Source organism: Sebastes fasciatus, chromosome 11 (genome assembly GCF_043250625.1).
Source record: "Sebastes fasciatus isolate fSebFas1 chromosome 11, fSebFas1.pri, whole genome shotgun sequence".
NCBI classification, from domain to species: Eukaryota; Metazoa; Chordata; class Actinopteri; order Perciformes; family Sebastidae; genus Sebastes; species Sebastes fasciatus.
This window is the reverse complement of record NC_133805.1, coordinates 22,005,774-22,028,329: the sequence shown is the minus strand read 5'-3', so window position 1 is coordinate 22,028,329 and position 22,556 is coordinate 22,005,774. Positions and strand designations below refer to the sequence as shown.

At 39.5% G+C, this 22,556-nt stretch overlaps 2 protein-coding genes across 2 annotated transcripts in view; one reads left to right on the top strand and one right to left on the bottom strand.

The window, feature by feature from the left end:
• The window catches only part of pth1r (parathyroid hormone 1 receptor), a 56,791-nt gene extending 49,824 nt beyond the window's left edge, over positions 1-6,967 (top strand). The window contains exons 8-13 of the mRNA XM_074651570.1: positions 162-222; positions 1,460-1,526; positions 1,681-1,775; positions 2,321-2,462; positions 2,720-2,761; positions 2,843-6,967. Coding sequence (XP_074507671.1) covers positions 162-222; positions 1,460-1,526; positions 1,681-1,775; positions 2,321-2,462; positions 2,720-2,761; positions 2,843-3,205 — 770 coding nt within the window. The 3' untranslated portion in view covers positions 3,206-6,967. The remainder of the gene's footprint in view (positions 1-161; positions 223-1,459; positions 1,527-1,680; positions 1,776-2,320; positions 2,463-2,719; positions 2,762-2,842) is intronic.
• Positions 6,968-7,069: 102 nt separating this feature from the next.
• On the bottom strand, positions 7,070-20,858 carry tmie (transmembrane inner ear). Its single transcript, XM_074651577.1, has 4 exons — positions 20,390-20,858; positions 16,808-16,925; positions 15,454-15,603; positions 7,070-7,433 (listed from the first exon to the last, which is right to left on the bottom strand). Exons 1-4 carry the CDS (start codon positions 20,498-20,500, stop codon positions 7,120-7,122), a joined length of 693 nt encoding a protein of 230 aa, XP_074507678.1. The 5' UTR covers positions 20,501-20,858; the 3' UTR covers positions 7,070-7,119.
• Between the last annotated feature and the right edge of the window lie 1,698 nt (positions 20,859-22,556).

Below are 22,556 nucleotides of genomic sequence, written 5' to 3'. Positions count from 1 at the left end.
ACGTTACATAAGCACAGCGCATACAATGTGGATGCTGTGCTACCCAGGTTCTACCCATATAAGCAAATTATGGACTTCTTATGGAATGAGTATTTTTTCTCATAGTGTTGGCTATTTTATCACAACAACATATTTCAATATGTTTTGTTCTATTTTTTCAGGAGTACCAGCTATGGTCGTGACAGTTTGGGCAACTATGAGAGCCACGTTTGCAGACACAGAGTAAGTGATCTGCATAATAACATAAACATTATCTTGGTACGTGGTGGCGAGTCTTCTTCGACAAAATATACATGCCCAAGGCTGAAACAGCAGCATTTCACACAGATAACAAGATAACAAGTGTAAAAATATCGATATCCGTCACAGTTCCTGATTCCCAAACATGCACTTGAACTTGTGTAGTAAAGCCTGAGGACATGTTTGAAAGCTAAGGAGAATTAAAGTGGATTCATTTTCAGAGAAAACTGCCTTTAACCACCTTGGCGGGCCCTCAACCCCTTCTTACTTCCACTATCTGTGATCTCCACATTTGTCCTGCACCACAGTCAAACAGCGAAGCCTCTAAAGATGAGAGCTTACGGCTAAGCTGGTATCCAGCAGCTGTCCGGTGAAATTGAACCACGTATTTTTCACGTCTCAGTCAGCAGGAGAAAAGCTCCATCATACACCTTTGTCGGGCAAGAAAACAAGCCAAGCATGATAGTAATCACAGCTCCCTACATGTGCATTCAGCCGTAACAAGTGATGGTAGGCATTTGGCTAAAAGGCAAATCGATCTATAGTACTGCAGATGCCACACTGGTTAATACTGATACATTTTTTGTCCACAGATCTATGAATTTTACCGTTAAAGGCCACAAAAATATTGGAAAAAAACATGTAATCATTGGTAGCTACAGTCCTAGTTAAAGCAGCAGTGGGTAGAAATAGAGCAAATATGATTAAAAAAAGTTATTTTTATAAAACGGTCACTATATCCTGACAGTAGTGCATGAGACAGGTAATATGAAAAAAAAATCATGTGCCTCTGTGTCCTCCGGTGCTCCTAATGGCATCTGCAAGATTTCACAGACCGGAGGAAAACAACCAATCAGAGCCGAGCTGGAGCCAGCCTGCTGTCAATCACTCACAAACTCCGATCAAACGGTCAAACTAGGCAGCGCTGATCAAATATAAATCAATATTCTGAACAATTTTAGTATTTTTGCCCAATGATGCCAAAAACATTCTGCCTACTGCAGGTTTAATGACGCAACAATTTAAGGAAAGTAAACTGTTTTAATACCAACTAAAAAAAAAGAGGCCCAGAAATTGAGATTTCTAAATCCTATCATTTTGTGAAACGATGATGGCAGCGATCCTTTGAGACACCGGTGTGGAACTGAAGCATCCTGCATCATCACACCTCTCACCATCTCACGCTGATCCCTGTTATGTTGTTGTTTATCTGCTGCAGGTGCTGGGACTTAAGTGCAGGCAATTTGAAATGGATCTATCAAGTGCCTATCCTGGCAGCTATAGTGGTGAGTACGAGCTCACTGCTTGCACTTTGTCCCTGCTGAGTGGGAAATAACAATGTTTCGCTGCACCTGTGGCATTACAGCAGTTTTTGGATAACATCTTATTATGTTTGCAATTACACTTACGAACATCATTATGTTTCTATTTTGTCTTCAGGTTAATTTTATGTTATTTCTGAACATCATCAGAGTGTTGGCAACTAAACTACGCGAAACAAATGCTGGAAGGTGTGACACGAGACAACAGTACAGGTACTGAGTGACGAGCATTGGGCAAAATTCTTAAAGTATTTGTAACTTTCATCACCACAGCGTGATAAAACCATGAATGAATTTACTCTGATTGCATTTACATCACAGGTTCTAACATTTTGATTATAATCATTACCAATTAGTCAGTAAGATATTTTTTCTCATTTCATAGATTTTGTCTATAAAATGTTGCAAGATGGTGAAAAATGCCCATGACAATTTCCAAGGTTACGTCTTCAAAATGCTTGTTTAAGACCAAAACTCTTAAGATAATTAAATTTTGAATGATTTAAATCAGAGAAAAGCAGCAAATCCTCACAGTTGAGAAGCTGAGAACAGACAATGTGTTTTTTTTTCTTCTATTAAACGACTCAAAATTGTTGCTTTCAGTTACTGTTTTAGCTCTAAAATGTGCAGAAGGTGTTTAGTTTAAGTAGTAGTAGTAATAGTAATAGTTAAAGTTAAATTTCTTTAAGTTTAAGTTAGAAGGTTTGGCAAACTACTGTGTAGTAATTTGTTAAGACTCTGAATTGTTACTTTTGCAGAAAACTATTGAAATCCACGTTGGTGCTCATGCCACTCTTTGGCGTCCACTACATCATATTCCACGCCATGCCGTACACAGAGGTGTCTGGATTTCCGTGGCTGATACAGATGCACTATGAGATGCTGTTCAACTCCTTCCAGGTAAAGCTGCCGTGTCTTTATCACCAAAAAGACTGCCGTCATCTCAGGAAAACACTGCAAGGGTTCAGTTACCAAATAATTGAGTTGCTTATTGCTGAGATGGTTGTGGTTAGATCTTGATTAAGATAAAGAGGAAGAGAAGGGTGGCTGATGATTTAATATACCATACTAAATATCAAATTATACGGCTAAAATATCATGTTAAGTGCTCATTAAAGACAGCTGGCCTCATGAAATCATTCTCTACTCTTTTTCAGGGATTCTTAGTTGCAATTATATACTGCTTTTGCAACGGGGAGGTAAGAACTCAGTTTTGCATTTTACACCAAAAACATGGTATTTAAGCTCTTACATGGCTAAATAACGTATTCTCTTCCAAGGTGCAAGCTGAGATCAAAAAGTCCTGGAGCAGGAGGACTCTGGCACTGGACTTCAAAAGAAAAGCTCGGAGCGGCAGCAACACATACAGCTATGGACCTATGGTGTCACACACCAGCGTTACCAACGTCACCGCCAGAGGCCCGCTGGCCCTCCACCTCACCACGAGGCTGGGACCGGTGCCCGTGAACGGCCACAGGAACCTCCCCGGGTACGTGAAGAACGGCTCCGTCTCCGAGAACTCGATACCCTCATCGGGACAGGAGCTTCACGTTCCCGATGAGGAGCATTCTGCTCACACACGGCCCTGCGAGAACGAGAAACCCTCACCTGTGGTGGAGGAGGAGAGGGAGACAGTCATGTGACCTCCAGGCCGCTGTGTATAGGGATGAAAACTGGAAATCAGTCTCAGGATGGTCTGAAGGGGATGGCTGCATGCATCAACACTGCCAGTTTTTTTTTCTCCTGGGAATGAAGCCAGGACATTGCCGACAGATGAGGCTCATGGCGAAAAGGGTGTTTCGCGTTTGTGAGCTCGGCCACCTTTATTTGAGGGATGATGACCCTCATTGTGGCAAAACACTCTTTCATCAACCACCTGCCACAGTGAATGTGTAAAAGGATGAAAACAGACTACCGTTTCTTATTTCTTTTCCACTGCCATAACTCTTGTTTTCTGTTTGCTTTTTTTTGTCTTGTGCTCAGCGTTTGTGCATAAATCAAACTGGGGTTAGTTACAGTAGTTGCCAGGAACAGCCTTAATCACCTACTGTATGTAAAGCCGGGTGGATTTTGAGTGCACTTAAGTGACGCATTTGTGGGCAATTTCATCAGCAAGTTTTGGGATTAAGTCAGCGTGAGTAGACTAAGTGTAGGTTTAGCTTAAAAAAAAAAATCAATGCTACTACTTTGAGGCATTTGTTCATGCTTGGCAGGCATGGTTTCTCACTTGTTCTGCATTGACTTAAATCCACTTCAGTGTAAAAGGGAAGGTACTCAGGTAATTGAAGTCCTCTGTTGTTGCACACCTATTTTTATACTTTTTAAAGTGGTGTTTTAGCATGGTCAGCATTTTTCTGAGGGCGTTGGTATGTAATATAAGGCTGTGTTTTCAAAATGTTGTACAGTTTCTGCTGTTTAGAAAAACCCAGTATTCATCTCTCTTAATTACAACGGATTTCGAAGAGTTCAAACGAATGTTTCATATTCAAATTCTCTGGATGCTAAAGTAGGAATATTTCTGTCTCTCTCTCTCATGTTAGTGGAGGTAAAGAAGAACTTTATGGAAGTCTGACAAAAATGGTATCATATGTCCCCACAAGACCCCATTTCAAAACACAGGGTGCAGGAGGCGGTCATATATTCCAGTGGAAAGTTTAATGATTAAATGACGATTCCAAGAAAATCTCATATTGTGCTGGAATTCCAAGAGTGACATTTTGTGGTGGATATGAAGGAAAACCCAGAAATGAATAACACACAGTACTTTTTACAGATGCTCCAGTGTAATGCTGCTTTTTGATGTGTATATAAGTCACAATGTTTACAAAGATCAGAAATACATTCTAATTGTGAGCTAATAGTGTTCATGTGGATATGTTATAAAGCTATGTTTTGTTTATTTCATGTGTTTGTTTACGGAATGTTTGCAATATTTGGTTATGTATATAGCCCCAAAACAAAAACTGGTGACGGAGGGCATTCAAACTAGCATTTACTGAAGCATTCCACAAGATGTTTTAAACTCTGTAACTTGTAATTTACTGCACTTAACCTGCACAGATTGCAGGTTAAGTGACATTATCTGTTCTACCAAAGAGAAAAGGCGGGATACGCTGCAAGAGAAAAGGTTATATTGCAGTATTTCTTTGTATTTTCATCCACCATGTTGTTTACAGTGACCAAAAAGTCTTAAAGTTGCAGTAAAATCACCCTTCCTCTCTCTTAAAAAAAAAAAAAAGTATATGCTACTGGTAGTTAGTGTAGGGAAATGTCAATATAAAAGTGTTGAAATAGAGAAGCTGCCTACAGAGATTGAAGTTTCTTTCTATAAATACTCAGTTTCATGTTAACAGCAGTAAAGCAAATGAGAAAAGCATTCACAACACTCAGTAGCTTAGTAACAATGAACAAGACCATTCACATTAAAGGCAGTTTTGTGGCTCGACTTGGATTTCGGTCTCAAGTGCTACATTAGTCACTATTTTGTTTGGACTAATATTTCTGACGGATTTGTGATTTAGATCCAATTCAGCTAAATGGAGAATTACCTCACATTAATTTGAATATGTTACCAAAGCTAATATTTGCTCTTGTACGCAGGGTTATCCCACATTTCTTTACGTTCCACCATTTGATGGCGACAAGCTCTCTTGTCCCTCCTACTGTTGTGTTCTTTTGGTGACTTCACATTGCCTGAATTACGCTCCCAATTCCTTGATACCCAGTTTTTCTCCACCTGATGCTATAGATCTATTGAAGTGTGTGCTTTGACTCAGTTTTGAAAGATTAAAGCCTGATCAGTTCCAGTTTGTACAGTTCAATCCAGCAGATGTATACTGCATCTTAAACAACAGATAGCCCTCAAGTTAAATCAGACAACTTTACAAACCGTCTCCACTGTTTTACCGTTAAGCAAATGTTTATAGGATAAATATGGTAATATCCTATATTTATCTTATGGTCAACAAATCCCATGAAAATACCAAAACCAACAATGGACTGACTTCTACAGAAAGTATCGTCTAATACAGCTTATTCCTCTGTGCCATATACCTCTATCGTCGCCCAAAAACTATTAAAAACACAGTATGAAGGCACACTGTTGTACTGGGTGACATTTCACTTCATTACGATGAACGTGGGCACTGTAGTTTATTTTGAATCAACTCCTCCTGGGTCCTGGGTCTGTAAATACTCACTAGTTAACGAAAATGTATAATAATCCGCCGCTGAAAATAGTCCCCAACAAATGCGCCATTTACTCATGTTCGAGTAACGTTTCCTAAAAGCTACAGTGCCCTGCTTCTTATTGGATTCATGTAGGCTTTAAAAAAAATTAACTACACACCATGACCTGGTTTTAAAGATTTGGAAACAAATGAGTTTTCAAATAAGAAACAAAGACAGGAAAGTCCTGAGAGATGGACTAACACATTGATGGTTTTGGGTCTTTTCATGGCATTTCTTGGCAAAAAGAAAAATGTAGAACATATATTTTTATTGTAACTAACAATTAGCAGTGTAAGTCTAAGAAGTGCATTTTGGGCTTTCAGTGACTCAGATTCGACCCAACTTGAACATTTCCGTGGGGATCAGTCAATATTAGGACTTGAGGTTGAGTGTATTCGCTACAACATTAATTACAGGTGGCTGCAGGCCACAGTGATGGAAACAGGAAAAGACTGAGGTGGGGGGAAACCTTTGTCACTTGATAATACAGTGTCTTAATGTCTCTAACGTTTCTTTCATAGCTGATATTTATTGCATTTCTCGAAACTCTGGAAATGTTATTCTGAATTTGTACCCCATTCAGGAATATAGATGTACAACATAAAAAAAATGTGTGGTTGTTAAAATTTAATCTGGCTTTCCACTAATTGCCACTGGGCATGTAAACATTATTTTACTTTTGTGTAAGACAGTTTTTATTAAAAAAGCGGCTGGTATCACAACATGAAAATCTTTTATTAAAAAAAAAAAAAAGGTGGAAAATTATATTTGAGCACTTTAATACCCTATAATCCAGTATTTTGTTCTGATTGTATCATGTAAAATGATTGTGTTTTGGAATCAAGTGTACAATAAGGCCAATCATCATAGAGCTAATGTTGTAATTCATTGTTTTCAAATACCTCTCATGGAAGTATAGATATGTGTGTGGTTGTCTTTTTATTTATCTCGTGCCGAAGTGTACTCAGTGGAGTCAGCATTGGTCTTCATGCTTTAGATACAGTATGTGGGCAGTGTTTGCTAAGACGCATCTCGCCTTCTCGTCACTCTGTAGTGATTTAAAGGCACGTTGTAGATATCAGTGTAAACTTGGAATAAAATAAGAATATGTTCTCTGGTCTCTAATGTTAAGCAGTGAATTGTGAATAAGACAATAAATCTGTAATTTTACTGTATTCTTGCAACTTTTGTGATTCTGAAGTAGACAAATGATGCATTTTCTTATATATAAGACTTTTGTTTATTTCAAATATAATATCATACAAATTTTATTTTAGAAAAAAGAAAGTGCGCAAAATGCTTTGTGTTTGTCCATGAAAGGCAGAGTTCACTTTTGAGCTCTCTTGGCTCCACCTTTAGCCCCTGCTTTGCCTCCTTTTTCTCCTTTGCCTCCTTTTTCTCCTTTTTCTCCTTTGTCTCCCTTCTCTCCAGATTTCTTCCCTTTCCCTTCCCCAGCTTCTTTCTTGGACGCTCCCTTTTCACCTTTTTCACCCTTCTTTGATGACGCATCCTTTTCATCTCCTTTCCCTTCTTTGGCACCCTTGCCCTCTTTCTTGCCCTCCTTGGTCTTCTTCTCTCCTTTGTCAGCATCCACTTTCCCAGAGACTGTTGGCACCTCTTCTTTTACTTCTGGTTTTGCAGCTGCAGGAAAACAAGAAAATAAGGGTTTTAAAAAAAAAAGGGAAAGGCTTCATGGCAGCATCAGGTATCATCGGAGTGCTGCTTGTAGTACTAATTGGAAGGGAGAATTTAATCCAACAGAGTGCAGGGCTGGCTAAGTAGGTTGCATGTAATAAAGGCACATCTGTTTCTATCGGTACTAATAAGCATGGTCTATTTATTCTTTTAATGGGATTGTTTCACATGCTTTCTGGGTGAAAAATGGGAGAACAAAAGCTTTGTGTGAGTTTACAGAGAGTTTTCCTCATTATTATTCAGGAGATGACACTCTGAGGACATACACAGCTATAGTGAAGATGAATATCTTCTTAAAGTTACAAGATTGAGGTTAGAAAGGTACATTTAGGCAGCAAATACAATTAAATTAATTAGCATTATTGTCCATGATTAATCGAGATTAATCGCAAATTAATCACACATTTTTTATCTGTTCAAAATGTACCTTAAAGAGAGAATTGTCAAGTATTAAATACTCTTATCAATGTGGGAGTGTGCATATGCTTGCTTTATGCAAATGTATGTACATATATATTTATTATTGGAAATCAATTAACAACACACAACAAATATTGTCCAGAAACCCTCACAGGTACTGCATTTAGCATAAAAAATATGCTCAAATCACAACATGGAAAACTCAAGCCTAACAGGCAACAACAGCTGTCAGTGTGTCAGTGTGCTGACTTGACTATGACTTGCCCCAAATTGCATGTGATTATCATAAAGTGGGCATGTCTGTAAAGGGGAGACTTGTGGGTACCTATAGAACCCATTTACATTCACATATCTTGAGGTCAGAGGTCAAGGGACCCCTTTCAAAATGGCCATGCCAGTTTTTCCTCGCCAAAATTTAGCACAGGTTTGGAGCGTTATTCAGCCTCTTTCACGACAAGCTAGTATGACATAGTTGATACCAATGGATACCTAGTTTTTTTTAGTTTCATATGATGCCAGTGTCTTCACTCTAGCTTTAAAACTGAGCCCGCTACAACCTCTGACCTCTGACCTGGTTGCTGGCTGTAGTTAAATATTTAACAGACAGATTGATGTTCACATTGATCTCTTGGAAAGAATGCAAGCAAGCATGCCTATTCCAAAAATATCAAAACATGCTTAAAATTCTCCATGACTGACATTACATTTTCTCTGGAGCAATTATCCCCAAACCTGTCTGATAATGTCTAGAATTATACATGTAGCCTAAAGATAATGTTGAAACAGGTTGCCTGCATGTGGCGATAGTAAATGTTCAAAAGCTGTTTGCTTTTTCATGAAAACTAAAAGTAGTCTTTGAGAATACAAACAAAGGTTTCAAAGGTGAAAAGGCATTTTAAATAAATTTTTGAGCCCACAGCATTTTCTTTTCAAACTGTTTTTCCACACGAAAGATGCAGACTCCCTAAAAAAACATGTAACGGCCTCAGGCAAGAGTTAACTAATTACATCTGATATGGATCAACATTGGTCTTCAACACTTCAGCAACTATTGTTTAAAAACTGTGAAAACTGCTCAAGGGACAGACTCCAGTCGGGGCCAAACGGAGCTTTGTTGTTGTTCCAGTAGCAAAGCAAACATTTCCCCGGTGCTCTACAAATGCTGCAGAGACACTGGATACAGAAACGCAGGCCAAGAAACCAAATGACAAACACGCACCAAATGTCAAAAGTTGCCGGAGGGGGTCCGAGTAAACCTGCGATTATTTCTCTCCTGTGTTTTACTGTCGGGTGAATCCAGCCGACTTAAAATAATCAACCAACCATCAGAATGTTTGTGAATAGATTTCTTTGTGTATCGACTCTTCCGCTCTTATCCTCATGCATTTCTCCTCCACTCATCAGCTCCTTTATGTCGCCTCTTTTTCTTTAATACCAGTCTGATTCAGACAGAACTTGGAGAGATGATGCATCATTGCAGTGAGTTAAAGCTTGGGGTTGGTGATGGCTGAATGAAGAGCTATAATTAAATGTTAGAAACTCAGACGTGTTTCCACATTGTTCCAATTTTGGTCAAACTTGGAGTGCTGTTGCCATGAGTGCTGTTGTTTACTCATTGTGTGTGATAGCGGAAAAATGAAAGGTTAACATCGCCCTCTACAAAAGGCCTTGACCCTCACACCTCCACTAAATATCAAAAGTTCAGCTCAGATACAACTGATTTGATTTTTGATCAAACTTGAGGGCACAGGGCATTTTGACATTTCAAAGAAAGTTCAGTCTGACGAAGTGGTGTTTTCTACTAGCAACAAACTGTCTTTCTGATGTCACAAATAATTAAACTAAGTTTTCCCTCCTGAAGAACAAAGCGGGACTTGTAACAAGACCAAATTCCTTCTCGCAAGTCCGTCACTCATCGATCAGCGTGCTGTGAACCTCAACTGACCTTCTCCTCGCTGCTCATTCAGAGCTTCAGTGGACAGATGTGTGAGAAATGTATGTCTGAGTTGTTAACAACAGCAGCTGCAACTCATCTGTGACACAGAGAGCTTCATTATCAGCAACTTGGAATCACACACTTTGTCCTGAAGAAGCAGCAGGTCTGCTGAGAGTAGGAGGGCATTGATTCACAGCTCTGTCTTTTCAGGCTTGAGAGGGAGATGGAGAGAAAGAATTGAAGGATAGAGACGACCCCTGTGTTCCTTCCCTCTCAGTGTTTTGCAACAGATATTGCCTGTGAAACTGGAAAAGCTTTCGTTTCTCGTGTTTTGTCCCAGATGCTTTTAGCAGCTTGGTGAGAATGTGTAAACGGAGGCGCAGAGAATGGAGAATGTCGCACTCGCAGTGCACACAGATTTTTACAAAGCTACCGTTATGTGTGAAAAATGTATTCAAGCAAACATCCCAAAGATGAGAGAGGGCAACATTTAATTAACTGCTAAGTTATATGTGTGTTGTTCTTACTGATTGCTCGGGATTTCCTTAGTGCTCGTTGCTTTGCATAATCAAGCCCTCATTTAAAAAAAAAAAGAAGAAAATTGCAAAAGTTTTGGTCATGAATTTCTTTAGATTCACTCTATATTCTCTGTATGTGGTCATTTGGTTTGGTTGGTGAGATATTATTTAATTTCAGTGTACCCTAAGCATGACATAATCTCTGAGGAAAAGCAGCAATTTGCATATTTGCTTCTCATTTACAGTATATTGAAATCCTCCTTAGTTGATCCAGAAGCAAACGTTACAGCGGTTAGTTTGGAGTTCATGGTTGAGAGCAGCTGATAAATATATTCATCCTTACTCTTTATAATACCCCAGCGACAATATAGTCGGGGGAATATAGTGCTCCGCTCCTTCCGTCCGTCTGCTCGCGTGTCACACTTTCGTTTCCAGAGCAGAACTCGAAAACTATTTAAATTAGGAACTTCAAATTTGGTATTATGGTTGACAGTGTGGTGTAGTTGTTTATTTTGGGGGTTAAAAGTCCAGGTTGCCAACAATTTTTTTAATTTTTGCCAAAAACTGTGATTCTGAGTACTCAAACCGATTAATCAATTATCAAAATATTAATAGTTGACAACTTATCAATTACAGTTTTTCTCAATTGTTTACACACAAATACTGGTACTTGACACACAATGACCACAACATGTAACTCATGCACCAACCCCCTGAACCAATTCTGCTAAACTACAAGCACAATTCCTGCTTTACACTCAAATTGCAGTTCTAAAACACACTTTTTTCAAAACACTACACACAATTCTCTGCATTTGGCACAATTTTCATGAAGAAAATCTCGTTTTCACAAGGAACACACTGTCATTCAAAATTCTAAAGTCAATTGCCCTACTATGCACACTGACTCATCACATGGGCAAACACCTGTCACACAGTGTTACAATTAGCAATCAGTTGATGCTTTTCATGGCTGGATTCGACATGCTAAGCGATATTTCCCCCGCTGCTTGGCCAGGGAAAACATTGCTTGTGATGTGGATGAGGTGCTGTGGCCAGACCGAAACAGAAGAGAGGATGCAGCATAGTTTTTTTTTCGTTTTTTTTACTGTAACTGTATACAGTAAATTCTTCTGTTGTTTTGTATGTAGACCACTGTATGTGCAACTTTGTGTTGGTTGGGATGTACACTGTGTACATTGTTTTTGTGGGGAAAATAAAATATATTTGTTACCATGTATTTGTGTGTTCTGAGTATAAAAACAATATTCTAAAATATTTTACAACACACTTATGTATGTACTGTCTGTAGTAAGTGTAACACTGAACAAAAAAAAGGCCTAAGTCATTATGATGAATGGAGAAGAAGTGTTTTCCATTCATCATAGTGTTTTACATTGAGCACATCAGTGTTCAACTGGTTCTTATAAATGTCTATTCATATGATGGTTTGTGTGTGTCATTTGAAAACAAAATACCATTTTGAGAAGAAATAACATTGTTTTGAATGTAAAGTTTAATTTTGCAGGAGAATTGAGGGGTTTTGCCCATTGTGTGTGTGTTTTTTGATTTGTGTGTAGAGTTCTGAGAGTATGAGGCATGCTTTCAGAAAATGTGTGTAAACAATCGAGAAAAACTGTAATCATTAGTTCCAAAAGGGCAAAACCTTTGGCCCTACTTTAGTAGGGGTCAAGCAGCGAGCGGAGGTATGTGAGACATGCTCACTTCTGCCTTGTTACGGCTGCAGTTCGGTGTATCCTCTCCCAGAGCCCCACGGTTGATTAGTCATTATAGTCAAGAAAGAGGATTTACTCTGATGCAAATTAGATTTACTCTCTATAGAGTTTGAAGGGATATGGATGCTCTCGCCACACATGTGATTCCCTCGCCACCCCTCTAATGCAGATTTGATTTGACACAGTTATCATGCAAGCAAAACGTATTGACAGCTGAACGCTTTCTCCTCCATAATTAATTACATGAGAACCAATGATAGTATTTGTGCACATGAATGCACAATATATCATCGCGAGGGACAGGACAAGACAGATGTCGGTCCCTATTTGTCACATTTATTAACCTGAGAAAGCCACAGCTCTGATGGCTTCGATATACAGAGAGAGAGAGAGAGAGAGAGAGAAGTAAAGACTTAACATTTAATTACAGATGAGACCAGTGTTGCTCACATCAATGATCATATTTAATTTAACGGGAGATAGATTAGTGTGAATGATTTTCTTTATTCAGAGCTAACCTTAGGAGAGCAAACAGACAAACACAGAGCACAAACAGCATGCTTCATGCACTACCATTGTCACTGCTGACAGTAATAGCAATTTTCGGCCTCATAATTCCCTCCAAAGTTATCAAAGTCATATGCTCTTGACATTTTCATGCAAATATGCACGAAGCAGAATATAATCTATATTAAAAACATCTTGCTGTAAGAAAGAAGAGAACCTCAAAAGTATAAAAGTATAAACTACAAAAGTCCAGCTGCCCTAAAAGTAATTGTAAAAGCATTACAATCTGTATTTTGTAGCCACAGTAAAAGTCTTGTTTTCTACTGCACGTATAGTATACCGCTGCACCTCAAAGCAACATTTCAAATTGTCTGGTTATACATTTCAAAAGCGATGTGGTAAGTAGCTGGATGAGAAATGTATTTTTATTGGCGGTAATGGCAATAAGGAAGACCAGATAGTGTTGCGTGAAGAGGACTGTTAGAGTGGCTTTTAGAGTGGCTCTTAAAGAAGATGAGAGCAGAAGAAAGGGAGGAAATAAAGTCAGCCGGTCTCTGGCAAGGTGAGGGAGCTGGGTTGCTCCTCGCTGACCCTAACTGCTGAGGGCTGGCTGTTGTTAGCGCTTTGAGTTTGGACCTGCTCAGAGACTGTCTGTACCGCAGAAGCATCTGGGGCAGCTGGAAGAGAAGCAGCGAGGAAGAGAAGAGAAGAGAAGAGAAGAGAAGAGAAGAGAAGAGAAGAGAAGAGAAGAGAAGAGAAGAGAAGAGAAGAGAAGAGAAGAGAAGAGAAGAGAAGAGAAGAGAAGAGAAGAGAAGAGAAGTGAGGAAATTTAGTATAACAGAGCATAAAACAGAGCAGAAGGTATTGAAACAAGTGCAGCAAGTGAAAAAAGGAGACAGTACAAATGTAAGAAATTAAAGCTGTCGTAGGAAAGACGTTATGTAAATAGACAGCTGTACTCGTAGCCAGAACTGACTGGCCATCTGGCAGACCGGACAGTTTCCCGGTGGGCCGACACAACTGACCAACACATAAAGCAGATAGATCAGCTTATTGTTATTTTTTCTAAATTGATATTGGTGATGATGATAGAGAAATGTGCCTATCCTATCAGTTCCGCCCCCCACATGCTCTGTATGAATGTGTGTGTGTGCGCTCAGCTGAGAGTTGTATCCCTGCCTAGTAAAGAGCGGGGAGTCCTCTTCAATATTTGACAAATATTAGTAATATAATTGATGACAAGACACATTACATGGTGGCAGCAACTTGACGATTGTGCAGTAAGAATTAAAACATCCACTTAAAAGCGCTGCATTTTACATATAGCCTACGCAACACAGACCTTTAGTCTACAGAGATATGGATGCTCTCGCCACAGTAGTTTTATCATGTGATTATTTGACACAATTATCACGCGAGAAAAAACGTATTGACAGCTAAATGCTTTCGGTTCCTTCGTCTGGAATTCAACAGGTCTTTTGAATGGGTTTTTGGTTAGATGCCTGAAATAAGGTCTGTGGTTAACACAAGCTGAAGCGATTTTACCGTTTTGTTCTACGGTATAAAATACATCAATAATAATTACCCCACTCATGAATTTTGAGGCTCTTAGGTGGTTGCCTTTATTGGTCACAGAGCTTATTTTCTGCAATAATCCAAAACCCAATGGAAAAATCTCATTGGCTTTTTGTCGAGCTAGGGAACCAGTGCGATGCTAACTTCCTGGTTTGCCTACAAAAATACGTCATCCCTGGAGTACTCTATAAAACACATTTGTTCACGTTTTTGTGGTACGCTATTTGACCCGCCTCTCCTCCACTGTGATTGGACGGCTGGGTAAAAAATGACGGTGACGAGTGCAGCATGTTACCCATAGTTGAACACGCTTCACATCTGACCTGAAAAAACGCTGAAAAGACGCTCAGCGCCTCGTCATTCTGCTGGCGTTTTTAGCATAGGGTAAATATGCGGCGTTCCCATTGCAAAGCTTTAAAAGAAATGTGCTAGCCTCTGGAAAAAATGCATTGGTGGACACAGTCCCTTAGGGTGCTTTGGGGCTTGAGCGCCCTAATATTTTCGCCCCACTCCTGGTTTCGAAAATATAAATCTCTTCCATAATTAATTACACGAAAACCAATGATTGTATTTGTGCACAAGAATGCATAATATATCATCATGAGGGACAGGACAAGACAGACGTCTTGGGTTTATTGAAAGAACAAATTCATGAATTATGTTTATTTACATTAACCATTGTTGTAGTATGTCTTGACCTCTCTTAATCTTCCTTGATTCCCTCTTACTAACTACATGGCTTTAGTGTTTTTAGGCACTGTTGGTATACATAAAGGAGCGCGAAGATGGGTGGTGTGTGATCGATTGTGGTGGGCCTATCTGGGCTGATTTTTTTGTCCCATTCCAGCCCTGCTCGTAGCCTTGAACATAAACTGAGGCTACAACAGCAAAGAGTCTTATAAGACCCTCAATATCTGACCCAAATCCAAACTGAAGCTCTAGAGTTATTTCTCCTGCTTTTCAGATCTCTAGAGTGTGCTTTTGTGTAAAGCAATCACTGACTGGTCAAAGGGGGTGTAATGTACTCTGTGTAGTTTATTAATGCCACAAAACTTCAAACACTTTTCAAACATTTATCTCCCAATTTCTTATTTGAAGCCACCAGCGTCTGAAGTTGCCGTGTGCAGCTTCAAACAGAGTATCAAAAGAAATGGTGTAACAAGAGAAAAAAAGCAATGCATTCCAGGATAGAGCTTGTGTATCTCAAATTAGTAATATTACTGATTTAATATAGCCATATTAATACTGGAACGATATTACAAAGAGGTACTTACATCCTGGGATCTCAGTCAGCTCATTCAGAGGTGGCACTGTCTCTAATGTGTTGGCGTATTTCTTGGCAGCAAGTCTCTGCGCGGACCGTGCCTCTATTTCCTTTTTTGTCCTCGGGATTCGACATTTGAATATACAACATAGAGTGATAACTGAAGGAGCGAGAGAGGGGGAAGGGCACAATTAGTTTATTTGAACAGCACATGACAGAAATTGCAACATTGTGTACACATGATTATGATGGGTTTAAATGTCACCACATACCCAAATTACAGTATACAGCTTATACTGTAAGCTGCTATTATGCTTTTGTGATTTTTTACTTTCCTTTAGTGGTTTATATATATATATATTTTTTGGATTTGCAAAGTTACAAAGCCCAAAGTCCATGCCAAAGGGAGTTACTCTCCCCACCAGAAACACTGCTCTTGAACTGCCTGAGACGCCTTGCTTGAAGTCCCGCCTTTTCTTTTGTAACGTGGTGATGTCACCAAGTAACACATTTGCGTCATACCTGCCTAGCGACTAGTTCGGCTCGCCCTCAAACAAAATCAGTTAGAGCAGAGCTGGAGCGGAGTCCGAAGAGTTTAGTTTGGTTGACCAATCACAACAGAGTGGGCCAGCTGACCAATCAGAGCAGACTGGGCTTTTCGGAGGGGGGTCTCAAACAGAGCGTTTCAGACAGAGGGTGAAAAGAGTTGCTGCAGCACAGCTGGTATGAGAAAAATAAAGCTTTTTTTTTGAAAATTAAAGGATGTAAAGATGTTCTAGTAGAAACCCAAAATACAAGTATGCACCAGAAAATAATCATAATATGTCCTCTTTAAAGTTTTCACTTATCCAGTCAAGTTTGATATCAAAGCACCACACAGATGCACAGAGCAGTTGTGGCTGCAGACTTGTTAAAATACAGTTTCAAGTCCTTTGAGCTCCAAAAATCGAATTCCTATTCACCTTTCTTGTATTGGGGTTGAACCAGAAAACTGGGAAAATAAAAAAAATATATCTACTTAGATATCACTAGGGGCAAGTGACAAAATATGTGTTTTCCTAATTTGGGTGAACTGACCTTTAAACAAAGACAAGACCAAAGATTCTTGTAAATTTAGTAACAAATCAGAAAGTGTCTCAGGTAAACACGGGAGAGTTTCTTTTCCCTCATTCTAACGTTGCTGCCCGTATGACTCACTTCTGGAAACGCAGATCAATATCAGTCTCATTAGACTGTGCTTGATAATAACACTGTGGATGTATAATCGCATGCATCGACAACTTTGGCCGGCAGTTATTTCTCAAGATTGCCGTCTATTTGAAGAATGGTTTGTGGAGGTGTCAACAAAGTGATTTCATACTTACTAACTGCTAAAACAAACATAGAGAAGATGGCGATGACCTGCCACAACCGCAACCCCCAGAAAACAACCGACTCTGAGGTGATGGGGTCCGGCTTCTTTGGGGGATCTGTGGGCATAAGCTGTAGGAAAAAAAAGAGAAAATGTTGACTTTTTTTATCTGCACATCATTAATAAACCTCCACAAATGGGTTTTTACATCAGACAGCAAACTTCAGGGAGTAAACAAGATCTCAGAGGAACGCTTTACATCGTCTCTGCTTCATCTTCAGTGTGGTGTGTCAGTACAGTTAAAGATTTTTCAGTCACTTTTCTATCTTTCTGACTTCAAGTAATGAGGAATTCTGTTTATACATTAAAAAAAGTAGATATAAAAGAAGCGTTTGAAGTCCTCTAAAGGGCACTGGTTCCCTAATTACCAGTTATCACCAGTTAAGTGTCACATTGCCAATAATGTCTTCCTTCAGCGCAATCTATCCAACCTCACCTTTCATCCTGAACTCTGTGAGGGTCAAGCATGACACTTTATCATTATACGTTATTGTTGACGCATTCATTTCATTTATTCTCTATCTAATTATTTTAGAAGTATGACATTTAACTGAACTTACATACAGTTCCTAACAGAAATACTTTCAGGAAAAGTATTGTTGTTTTTTATCAAAGGCACTGGCAAAATGTAAAAAAAAAAAAAAAAGTCCAGGTGAAAAGGTCTTTAGCCAAGAAAACAACAACTCCCACATAACCTGTGGGGTTTTGTAGCTCTGTCTCCACCTAAATCTCCCCTCACTCCACACAAACAAGCGCTGTGGTCTACAAACATGAGACCACGTAGCTGGAGGCTGATTTCCAGACATTTCCTGCATTTTCTCTGAACTTTGGTCTCAGATGTCTTAACTCGCTGCTGCACAAAGTTCAGTCAATCATGTCCGAAAGATTTTTTTAGTTGCATTTCAAAAACACCTCTCTCCAGATTAGGGGATTGGGGAACAATACATACAAAAAAATGTGTGAGTGCGTTTGATGGATGGCTTGTATCACTACCAGCAGAGCATGAGCTCCCTGACTGAATCATTGTGAGGATTTCTCCCCGTCTACTGTAAATCGATTACTTGATTGGATGATACAAGGTTGTTTTGGAAACTCTATACTTTAGTCCATAAGCCAACAAGCGATGGATCAGAAAGTGGACACTTATTAGATCTGCTGCCTTCACTGACAACACCATTATGTGGTGAAATTGAACAATTTTCTAAGAATAAGCTGAGGCGGTGACGTAGACAGTACAGGACTGAGGCTCTGCCGAGGATAAGAAAGAAAGGGCAATCCTTTTGCTTTGGTAAAAATAGGCCTGTCAAAGTTAACGCGATAATAACGCATTAACGCCACTAATTTCTTTAACGCATTAACGCTATTCAATCTTTTGGAAGTTTTAGCGGGCTCAGTTTTAAAGCTAGAGTGAAGATACTGGCATCATATGAAAGTGTTAGTTAGTAATATGAAATACTTGACAAATCTCCCTTTAAGGTACATTTTGAACAGATACAAAATTAATCATGATTAACTACGGACAATCATGTGCTTAAATATTGATAACGCGTTAACGCAAATTAATCCATTGGTACCAACCATGTCATACTAGCTTGTCGTGAAGGAGGCTAAATAACGCTCCAAATTTCTGCTACATTTTGGCGAGGAAAAACTGTCATGGCCATTTTCAAAGGGGTCCCTTGACCTCTGACCTCAAGATATGTGAATGAAAATGGGTTCTCTGGGTACCCACGAGTTTCCCCTTTACAGACATGCCCACTTTATGATAATCACATGCAGTTAGGGGCAAGTCATAGTCAAGTCAGCACACTGACACACTGACAGCTGATGTTGCCTGTTGGGCTGCAGTTTGCCATGTTATGATTTGAGCATATTTTTTATGCTAAATGCAGTACCTGTGAGGGTTTCTGGACAATATCTGTCATTGTTTTGTGTTGTTAATTGATTTCAAATAATAAATATATACATATATTTACATAAAGCAAGCATATTAGACCACTCCCATGTTGATAAGAGTATTAAATACTACAATACAAATCTCCCTTTAAGGTACATTTTGAACAGATAAAAAATTTGTGATTAATTTGCGATTAAATATTTGAATTTGACAGCCCTAGTAAAAATAAACTAAAATGCTTAAAAAACAACCTATGACAGGTGACAATTTCCAGGTTCATTGTTGACCAAAATGTTTCACTATGAAGGATAACATTTTTTTTTTTTTAAACTGAAGTATTTTAGTCACTCTTTCAAGACAAAATTTCTTCTTGAGTTCATGTGAAAGTCGTCAAATAAATTCACAGATTTGCGAAGAATTAGAATTTGCACCTTTTCCGACATCTCCATGTGCTTTCTCCATGTGACACTCTCAGCACCACCAGATCATAAGAACCTATTGTTTTTTGTCAGACCTGGAAGGCTTCAGCAAGCCAACATTTGACATGTGACAGTACAAGCTGTCTTCAGGGCCCCTACACTGTTTGTCTGCTGAGGAGGACACAAGAGAGGCTGTGAACTTGAACAATGAAGCTGCAAAAAGAATGATCTGCATGAGTTTTACAATCGTGTTTGTGCAACTCCCACAAGGAGGATTAGCCTTGATGGGGGATATTTAGCACTGCTCTTAAACAATTCTTTGCTTCGAGAGCGATTATATAATTCTAAATCCTTTCCTCTGGGGCATTTCAGATTAGTGGCTATAAGCCGCAAGTTTTCTTTTGGTGGAACAAACAACACAAACTCAGAAGATTGCTGACCTCAAGTAACCTTGTGTTGATCATTAAATACCCAAATTTATGCCATATATTTGTTTGTTGGATGGTCGGTTGGTGAGTTTGATCATTGCATATTTGGATATTCTTCCTAAATAAGTTTTGTTTTTCCAAGAAGGTCTTTTAGGGTCTAATCAAGGCAGATTAGTATAACCGAATGAAGGATTAATGTCTGAAAATAGGAAAATCAGCATTGGGATACATGCAGGTTTAGTGATGCCACATGTATTAGCAAAGGACCAATTATAATTACATTGACTTACAAAAGGATATCCTGTACACAGGAGGATATGCCTACAGTATTTATTTGTTTGGAACAACGTTTTAGAATTTGTTTATAACATGTTTATAATATATAACCACATTTTAATATAATAAAGGTCTAAGTAAGTAAATAAGTTGCCTATTTTTCAAAAGCAGATTTTGTTTGTAGTTAGATCATTGTAGTAGTCATATTCTCTGCAATGTAAACCTCTTCTCTTCAGCCCCAAAGCACAAAAACAACTTGTCATACCAGGACTCGTCATATTCATCCTCCTGTTTGCACCGATATAAACACGTGGCTATTCATGTAACACATAATGTATCAGATTTCTACACATAATGTTCCCTCACTCCTCATCAAGTAACGCAAGCAACAACTCCAAACAGCCAGCAGGAATCATAAAGCTACCTTTAAAAAACACCTGCCTCGTCGCAGAGACACCCTGAGGATGTCCCTGAGCGGAACCTGTGGAGGACATGGTGGCGTATCAGGCTCTTACCTCAGGATCCGGGACCTGGGAGACCACGGAAGACAGGCACTGAGACAGCAGCACTGCTCCCCAGCCCCGCAGTAGGAGCTGAGGTGGACATACAGGCTGATCCCCAACCATTCTCTCCCCCTCTTAGATCTCCCTGCAGCCACCCTGCCCCCTCTCTCGCTCTGCCTCTGCCTCTTCCTCTCTTCTTCTTCTTCCTTTCTGTCTGCCTGCACAGGCGCCGTGTAGAGGACAGGACCACAATGGCCCTGGGTGATTAATGGTGACTATGGTGCTGACGGCTTCCTCCCATCTACAGTTGTTGTGTCTGCTCTGCTCCTCTATCTCTTCTCCCACAACACTGCAGAAAACACCAAAGACACACCGGCAGTCACCACTGCAGGCAGCTGCTCCACTATAATGCAGGGAGCCAACCCAGCAGTTAGGCTACATTAATTAATTAATAGACCTGGTGTGGTTTACAGCCAGCTCATCCTGCTGGGGACAGGCAGTTAACACAGTGTGGGGGGATGGGTAGTACAGTTAGCCATGAGGTTGGCCTGCGCAGGACAGTGAAGCAAAAGGGCTGGGAGCGTCATCGTGTTTATTGCCTCAGAATCTGGAGTGTAAAAAATGCTCACAGCCTCAGTCCCTTCAGTGTGGCAGAATGTGAAGAGCCAAGGTGCTGTGGAAACCAATGATTTCAATATGCACCCATCTAAGGAAAAGAGCAAAATAGTCAAATTGGTTGTCATTTGTGTTCAACTCAGAAGTGAAATTAATGTTATATCAAGGTTTTTTATTTGTTGTTTATTGGTGTGTATGGTATATGGCTGCTCTTACTTAAAGCTTAGGTAGGTAACATTGGAGAAACCAGCAATAGTAGATTTAAAAAATGATACAACCAATAAACCCAGCCCAGCGCACACACTTTAATAAGCTACTCTTTCAAAAAGTAATCACACCTACAAGCCAGTATACCCATCTGTAGGCCTGTAAGGCAAGAATACTTAGACTTTTCTTTATACTTGTCAGTATGAGCCGAGTATACTTATGTATACTAAGTATATCTCTGATAAGTACATCAAAAATAAACTGATACTATAAAGTCTTTTTTTAAAATAATCTTATCTTATCTTTAAAAGAAGTATACTAATAGCACACTTGAATAACTCTTTTCCAATGAAATTAGCTGGCAGCACTAGCTCCAAAAGTCTCTAAATCTAGCGAGAAAGTCACCAAGTTGACCCCCAAAGCCACTCCCCCAAAATTATCATTATGAATGTAAACAACGAACATGGCTGTTGTTAGTACTCACAGCTGTCAACGGCAAGGACTGACAGGCAATGAGTGCACCAACCCGATCTTATGGGAAGGCGTATAAATAGCATTTAAGGCTTTTTCGCGTGTCATTTTTATGCCACATGGCTCAACGTTGTGAAACGGCTTTTCGTGTGTCATTTAACACCACGCCGTTACTGTGAAATGGTCACGGTTATGTTTCGGCAACAAAACTATGGTAACGGCCATAGTTAAGTTTAGGCAACAAAACCACTTAGATAGGTTTAGAAAAACATCATGGATGGGCTTAAAATAACTACGTAAACTAAGTAAAATACGTATGTAAACAACATAACATAAGTGCGAAAAACACACCACAAAGGTCACTAACATAACTTTAAAATAACTCTACAACACTTTAGGACACGAACACCGGTCATATTCACGCGGATGCATTTGCATTGCAGTCGGCACAGACTACATGGCTTACACATAACACACCAAAAGCAACAAAGGTACTGTTATTGAATGCCATTTGGTGCGACCGGGCAGAGTGCGCAGGCAGGTAGCCCGATAGGCTTATTACAATCCTGCGACAGCCACTGATTCTAGATTATTTTCTAGTTTTTGTCAGAAGATTTGATTTATTGATGGCTGCTGGGATGTAAAGAGAATTCCAACCAATATAACAAAAAAAATCTAAAATACATTACCCACCCTAGCTTTAATCTACAATGCTGCCAGTGATGGGAAAACTATTCTTTCAGTATAAGAAGCCATACAGCAATGAAGGAAGTGCTTCATAGCTCATATGTAAAAACTGCCCGTTCGCATTCCCAGGGAGTTAAATACGGAGGCTTTGTCACAGCCATCGGCATTTGGTAACGCCGCACAAAGCACTCTTTAGCCC

Bases quoted from the DNA above. Each gene is read 5' to 3' on its own strand.
- tmie (XM_074651577.1), bottom strand. From the start codon at position 20,500: ATGGTTGGGGATCAGCCTGTATGTCCACCTCAGCTCCTACTGCGGGGC. The intron at 16,926-20,389 runs GTAAGAGCCTGA...TTTTTCCTACAG, and splicing joins CCCAGGTCCCGGATCCTGAG to CTTATGCCCACAGATCCCCC. The intron at 7,434-15,453 runs GTAAGTACCTCT...GTTTTCCTGCAG, and splicing joins GCTGACTGAGATCCCAGGAT to CTGCAAAACCAGAAGTAAAA.